Source organism: Trypanosoma cruzi, genomic scaffold (genome assembly GCF_000209065.1).
Source record: "Trypanosoma cruzi strain CL Brener 1047053517157 genomic scaffold, whole genome shotgun sequence".
Classification (NCBI taxonomy): domain Eukaryota; phylum Euglenozoa; class Kinetoplastea; order Trypanosomatida; family Trypanosomatidae; genus Trypanosoma; species Trypanosoma cruzi.
Window position 1 is genome coordinate 1 of NW_001849530.1, and position 6,854 is coordinate 6,854.

The 6,854-nt window shown below is 51.3% G+C and overlaps 4 protein-coding genes across 4 annotated transcripts, besides 13 other annotated features; all 4 read left to right on the top strand.

Annotated features, from left to right (window-relative positions):
* Tc00.1047053511691.10 (cystathionine beta-synthase) lies at window positions 1-1,193 on the top strand (the record flags this gene model as incomplete). Its single annotated transcript, XM_799777.1, has 1 exon — window positions 1-1,193. A coding segment is annotated over one exon (1,193 nt), but the record flags the coding sequence as incomplete, so codon positions are not given.
* Window positions 1-4,077: a sequence feature (heterozygous, Esmeraldo-like haplotype).
* Window positions 1,193-1,242: a microsatellite.
* Window positions 1,692-1,740: a microsatellite.
* Window positions 1,792-2,051: a mobile genetic element.
* Tc00.1047053511691.20 (cystathionine beta-synthase) lies at window positions 2,270-3,553 on the top strand (the record flags this gene model as incomplete). Its single annotated transcript, XM_799778.1, has 1 exon — window positions 2,270-3,553. One exon carries the CDS (start codon window positions 2,270-2,272, stop codon window positions 3,551-3,553), a length of 1,284 nt encoding a protein of 427 aa, XP_804871.1.
* Window positions 3,553-3,602: a microsatellite.
* Window positions 4,078-4,181: a sequence feature (areas merged during assembly that could not be assigned to a particular haplotype. This can correspond to areas where the two haplotypes were merged or to regions with more than two copies in the genome that were merged during assembly.).
* Window positions 4,091-4,527: a mobile genetic element.
* Window positions 4,182-4,205: a sequence feature (heterozygous, Esmeraldo-like haplotype).
* Window positions 4,206-4,290: a sequence feature (haploid, Esmeraldo-like haplotype).
* Window positions 4,291-4,519: a sequence feature (areas merged during assembly that could not be assigned to a particular haplotype. This can correspond to areas where the two haplotypes were merged or to regions with more than two copies in the genome that were merged during assembly.).
* Window positions 4,520-6,539: a sequence feature (heterozygous, Esmeraldo-like haplotype).
* Window positions 4,637-4,662: a sequence feature (AT_rich).
* Tc00.1047053511691.30 (ubiquitin activating enzyme, putative) lies at window positions 4,743-5,627 on the top strand (the record flags this gene model as incomplete). The annotated part of the gene is made up of 1 exon (XM_799779.1): window positions 4,743-5,627. One exon carries the CDS (start codon window positions 4,743-4,745, stop codon window positions 5,625-5,627), a length of 885 nt encoding a protein of 294 aa, XP_804872.1.
* Tc00.1047053511691.39 (hypothetical protein, conserved) lies at window positions 5,839-6,854 on the top strand (the record flags this gene model as incomplete). Its single annotated transcript, XM_799780.1, has 1 exon — window positions 5,839-6,854. A coding segment is annotated over one exon (1,016 nt), but the record flags the coding sequence as incomplete, so codon positions are not given.
* Window positions 6,540-6,854: a sequence feature (areas merged during assembly that could not be assigned to a particular haplotype. This can correspond to areas where the two haplotypes were merged or to regions with more than two copies in the genome that were merged during assembly.).

The window sequence follows — 6,854 nt, forward strand, 5'->3', positions numbered from 1 at the left end:
GTTTGTGTTCCCGATTGGTAGAGAAGACGTCCAAACCATGGGCTCAAAACCCCTCAGCAGTAAACAACAAAAAGGAAGTGCCCGACAGGCGAACATGCATTCTTGACACCGTCCTCGACGCCATCGGCTCCACCCCCTGCATCCGACTCAATCACGTGCCGAAGAAACACGGCGTGTGCTGCGATGTGGTTGCAAAGTGTGAATTCCTCAACCCCGGTGGCAGCGTCAAGGACCGCATTGCTCGGCAAATGATTCTGGACGCAGAGGCGAGTGGCCGACTGCGCCCCAATCAAACAATTATTGAGGCGACAAGTGGGAACACGGGCATCGGGCTCAGTCTGGTGGCTGCGGTGAAGAAATACCCCATGATCATCACCATGCCCAAAAAGATGTCACATGAGAAGGAGGTGACCCTCCAGGCCCTGGGAGCAGAGGTGATTCGAACGGAGACCGCATTGCCATGGGACCACCCGGATAGTCTCATTGGCATGGCTCGGCGTCTGGAGAAGGAGAAGGGCTACGTGTTGCTGGACCAGTACCGGAACCCAAGCAATCCGAAGGCGCACTACGAAGGCACGGCTCAGGAGATTTACGATCAGTGCGGTGGAAAGGTTGACATGGCGGTGTTCACCACTGGGACGGGCGGCACAATGGCCGGAGTGGCAAAACGATTAAAGGAATTGCTGCCCAACATTGTCATTGTCGGCGTCGATCCGTACGGGAGCATTTTGGCCGATCCCTCGGTACCGCTGGATCCGAAGCCGTACCTCGTTGAGGGCATCGGGTACGATTTTGTGCCAGATGTCTGCGAACGGAAGTACGTTGATCGGTGGGTGAAGTCCGCTGACAAGGAAAGCTTTGCGCTGGCGTCGGAGGTTCACCGCGAAGAGGCGCTCCTCGTCGGAGGGAGCAGTGGTGCCGCCATGTGGGGTGTGCTGCAGGCAGCGAAAGATCTTCGTCCTGACCAGCGGTGCGTTGTGGTATTCCCGGATGGCATCCGCAACTACATGACAAAGTTCCCGGACAAGAATTGGCTGGTGGAGAACGGCCTGGAGGAGGGCGAAGTGACACGCCCAACCTACGGGTCGCTGGAGGCGCAGCTGGAAGAGGCAAAGAAAAAACTGTCGGAGTATGAGGCGAAATGCGGCGGCAGCGTGGAGGAGGGTAAACGTTGCTGTGAAAAAGCAAAGTAATATATGAATACATACATACATATATATAAATAAAACATAAACATACATAACGGGGCAAAACGAGGTAACTTTTGAATAAATTCTGGGATCAGGGCGAATGCAAGGCAACGATAATTGCATGGGTACGGCAGCATTGTTAGGGAGGGAAGTGGAGTGTTTGGGGGGCACTGCGGGCGAGCGAAGACAAGAGCAAAAAAAAAAAAAAGCGTCCGCCATGAGAAATACTGGGGAAATACGTGCAGGGAGATAGCTGGTGGGACGATGTGTGCGGAGGCGAAACGGAAAACCGGCAAAGCATAAGAGGAATTGCGGGATGGGTGCTGGGGATGATTGATTACCGAAATTAACCGAATACATTACTAACATAACGCCAGAAATGGAGGGGGACCTCGTGTCTTCTACGGGTCCATGCAATCCGGGTTCCCAGTGGTGAACCGATGATGAATGCCCTGCTTTGGCTCCGAGAAGAAGGGCAAAGCAAAGGGGAGGGCCGCGATGTTTTTTTATTTTTTATTTCTTATTTATCTTATTTTTTTTTTTTTTTTTTGAAAGTGTTCTTCTTGAATATGTTTGGTGTGTGTTTGTTTTTTTATTATTGGGGGCGTGCGAAAAGAATGTCCGCGAGAATGCGGGCGACCTAATTTAATATGTTCTGATAAGACGAATATGTTTCTGTGCGGTTCTTTCCCATCTTATGGTTCCTTGGAAGACCGCGATGGGAGGAGTCAAGGAACCGATGACGGCAGGATGAATTTCATTTCATTGTTTTTGCCGTCCAACCCCCTTTTGACTCCAACCCTGCGGCGGGGTCTTGTGGTTGGAGGATCTTGAACTCAGCCACCTCGTAACTAATAATATCTCCAGTCCGCAGAGGCTGCAGCACGTCACGGTGGCGGCCAGCCGAATACATATATAATTGGAGCGAACAACGAGGACGCGGCGAAGTCACTGTCTCTCCACCACCCCTTCCTTCCCGTCCCATTTTGTTTTTATGGAAAAGTCTGGTGTCTGGTCAGCAGCCCGGGCGAATACTCCACATTTTGGATGCATGAACGCCACGTCGAGGTTTGGGAGAGATGAGGCGGTGTGGGGAGTGGCAACCACCATCACCGCCACGAAATGGCTGCTTTCACCTCTTGCCTTTTCTCTTCACCCTGTTGTTGTTATTGTTTATGTTCCCGATTGGTAGAGAAGACGTCCAAATCATGGCTCAAAACCCCTCAGCAGTAAACAACAAAAAGGAAGTGCCCGACAGGCGAACATGCATTCTTGACACCGTCCTCGACGCCATCGGCTCCACCCCCTGCATCCGACTCAATCACGTGCCGAAGAAACACGGCGTGTGCTGCGATGTGGTTGCAAAGTGTGAATTCCTCAACCCCGGTGGCAGCGTCAAGGACCGCATTGCTCGGCAAATGATTCTGGACGCAGAGGCGAGTGGCCGACTGCGCCCCAATCAAACAATTATTGAGGCGACAAGTGGGAACACGGGCATCGGGCTCAGTCTGGTGGCTGCGGTGAAGAAATACCCCATGATCATCACCATGCCCCAAAAGATGTCACATGAGAAGGAGGTGACCCTCCCAGCCCTGGGAGCAGAGGTGATTCGAACGGAGACCGCATTGCCATGGGACCACCCGGATAGTCTCATTGGCATGGCTCGGCGTCTGGAGAAGGAGAAGGGCTACGTGTTGCTGGACCAGTACCGGAACCCAAGCAATCCGAAGGCGCACTACGAAGGCACGGCTCAGGAGATTTACGATCAGTGCGGTGGAAAGGTTGACATGGCGGTGTTCACCACTGGGACGGGCGGCACAATGGCCGGAGTGGCAAAACGATTAAAGGAATTGCTGCCCAACATTGTCATTGTCGGCGTCGATCCGTACGGGAGCATTTTGGCCGATCCCTCGGTACCGCTGGATCCGAAGCCGTACCTCGTTGAGGGCATCGGGTACGATTTTGTGCCAGATGTCTGCGAACGGAAGTACGTTGATCGGTGGGTGAAGTCCGCTGACAAGGAAAGCTTTGCGCTGGCGTCGGAGGTTCACCGCGAAGAGGCGCTCCTCGTCGGAGGGAGCAGTGGTGCCGCCATGTGGGGTGTGCTGCAGGCAGCGAAAGATCTTCGTCCTGACCAGCGGTGCGTTGTGGTATTCCCGGATGGCATCCGCAACTACATGACAAAGTTCCCGGACAAGAATTGGCTGGTGGAGAACGGCCTGGAGGAGGGCGAAGTGACACGCCCAACCTACGGGTCGCTGGAGGCGCAGCTGGAAGAGGCAAAGAAAAAACTGTCGGAGTATGAGGCGAAATGCGGCGGCAGCGTGGAGGAGGGTAAACGTTGCTGTGAAAAAGCAAAGTAATATATGAATACATACATACATATATATAAATAAAACATAAACATACATAACGGGGCAAAACGAGGTAACTTTTGAGTAAATTCTGGGATCAGGGCGAATGCAAGGCAACGGTAATTGCATGGGTACGGCAGCATTGTTAGGGAGGGAAGTGGAGTGTTTGGGGGGCACTGCGGGCGAGCGAAGACAAGAGCAAAAAAAAAAAAAAGGCGTCCGCCATGAGAAATACTGGGGAAATATGTGCAGGGAGATAGCTGGTGGAACGATGTGTGCGGAGGCGAAACGGAAAACCGGCAACGCATAAGAGGAATTGCGGGATGGGTGCTGGGGATGATTGATTACCGAAATTAACCGAATACATTACTAACACAACGCCAGAAATGGAGGGGGACCTCGTGTCTTCTACGGGTCCATGCAATCCGGGTTCCCAGTGGTGAACCGATGATGAATGCCCTGCTTTGGCTCCGAGAAGAAGGGCAAAGCAAAGGGGAGGGCCGCGATGTTTTTTTATTTTGTTTTTGTTTTTGAAATAGGTTTTTTAGGAGCATGTGATGAGAATTGTCTTGGTAGAGCTAGCAATATTAATTAATATTTATGTATCCTGATAAAAAGAATGGACTTTTTTATGATATTTTTCCTACATTATGAATTGTGGGAAGAACGCGACATTAGTGAAGTGAGTTACCGATGGCTGTCAGATAATTTTATTTTCATTTTGCCGTCCAATCCCCCTTTGACTCCAACCCTGCGGCGGGGTCTTGTGGTTGGAGGGACGCAAAGTATACCAATTCGTATGTAATAATGTTTCAGATCCTACCTGAGTTCAAAAGGTCAGTTGAGCGGTGAATATATATATATATAATCAGAAGAAAACATTGAGGGAATTAATTGATTCTGCACGAACCCCTCTTTTTTCCCTCTCTTGTTTGGTTTATATGGATAATTTTAGGATCCGGCCAGCAGCCCAGAAGGTTTTTGTTCCTGAATGTATTTGTTTTTGTTTATTTGTTGTTGTTCTTCTTTAACCTGCGTTTGACGTGATTGCAGGGAAATTTGACTGTGCCAAATGCATTTGTTTTTTCTGTGTTTTTTTTTTTTTTTATATATATTTACACGAATGTCTATAAACATGCATGGGCACCCATTGGTTGTAGGTGTATGAGGGCGTGTCCGTGCGGCTGTTGGGAGTAACATGAACACGGAGGAGCGCATTCGGTACGACCGCCAGGTACGTTTGTGGGGCAAAGCCACGCAGCAGCAGCTTCAGCAAACTGCGGTGCGTATATGCGGGATGACACCTGCCGTTGCGGAGGTGGTCAAAAATTTGGTTTTGGCTGGCGTGTGCTCAGTTACTGTGGAGGATGAGGCCGTATTGGACGACAATGACCTCAAGAACAACTTTCTTATTCAGGGCCACGCTGTCGGTGAAAGGAGGGGCAGGGCGTCTGTGGGGCGGCTTCAGTCGCTGAACCCGTACGTCGCCGTCCACCTGTCCTCGCCAATGGGTGATGAGGGAACCGTGAGAAATGGCGCCTTGTTTATTGTCCTTATTGTCGGGGTTCAAAGCATTGGGGACGCCGTGAGAAGCATTTGTCTACAGCGCAACGCGGGGACGGATTTGGTGGTGCTCGTGTCGAGCCTCGGCCATCTGACGATGAGCATATTTTTGTCAAGAAATCTGGAGATTTCTTACGAAGAGCAAGTGTTGACGCTGCTCACGAAAAACGTTTCTTCCAGACCCGTTAACTTTCAGCGAACGTTGCTGCTTATGAGAATGAGTGACTGTCCTGAGGAACTGCCGTTTTTTGACAGGCTTGCCTTTGCGATGGAGATTGTCGTCCGGTACAATTTATTACAACTCGCGCGAGAAGACGTGGAGTTTGCGGCCAGTTTTTCACCACGACGGCATTTTGGTACCGCGATTGAGGCGACTGTAGCAGGTGGTGCCGTCGCACAACATATTATCCGAGAGATAAGCTGCGTGAAAGAGGGGCCTGGGGATGAAAGCTACACGTGGATCCTCTGTGATAACCGTAACGGTACAGAAATCCAGGTGGGGCACACGTACGGCCTTTAGTCGATCGCCACTTTTTCCTGTTAATGCTTCTGGTTGATATCGGTGTTTTTACTGGATTGGAGTGGTCGCGCGTGTTTTACCACGCGTACACATATATTTAACTTCCAGAACATTTTCTTTTATTTTTGCTTTTTTGGTTGTTGTTGTTGTTTTGTGCTGTTTGCCGTTGTTCACGGTTTGACTAGTCCGTTACAAAGACGTTAAAAGGCAAATGTCAAGGGAATTCTCACTGATTGTTCTTGGGGCCACAGGCTACACGGGCAAACTGGTTTGTGAGTATCTCGCACGTCTGGGTTCGAGCAAAGTGGGACCTTGGGCGATTGCGGGCCGCAATAAGGAGAAACTTGATCAACTGAAGAAGGAAATTGGCGTGAATCTCTCTGTACTTGTTGCAGACATCACCAGTCCCAGTTCTCTGGATAAGCTCTGTGCCAGCACCAGTGTACTCATTTCATGCGCCGGTCCCTTCACATACTTTGGGATGCCCGTTGTGGAGGCTTGCGTCCGCTGCCAGACGCATTACGTGGACTCGACGGGTGAGTATAATTTTGTCCGTCAGGTTATTGAGAAATTTCACGAGGAGGCAAAGAAGCAGCGCGTTGCTCTGGTGTCCTGCTGCGCGTTTGGCAGCGTCCCTGGAGATTTGGGCAACTACTTTGTGCGTCAAGGGCTCGGTTCAGAAGTGGCGGAAGTAAAGGCGTTTTACCAGGTGGCGCGTGACGGGATGTCGGGTGGCACGGCACACTCTGTTATGGCGGTGCATGAGTCTTGTGGTTTGGAGGACAACGATCCTTACAGCCTGCTCCCGAAAGACGCTCCACGGCCCCCTACAGCTCCTGCGCGGAGAGGTGTGTGGTACGACTTCTCGGAGAGGAGGCTGACGGGGCCGTCTTCGATGTCTGACACCAACGAACGCATTGTGCGTCGCACGAACGCTTTGCTTGGCTACGGTGGCACGTACGTGGAGGCGATTGAGGGGACTTTGGGAGCCGTTGTTGGCGCAACCATCACGAAGTACATGATGACAGCTGTCCTTGCCGTTCCTTTTCTCCGTCGCTACGTCGCCGAAAATTGGCTGCCTCCGGCTGGAACCGGTCCCACACAATCGCAGAGAGAGGGGTTGTGCTACAAGTGCAATTTTGTTGCCACCGACAAGTCTGGAAAGGTCCTGCGGAGGGTCTTTCTCTCGGACACAAGAGACGTTACACGGCAAGCGGCATTTACGTC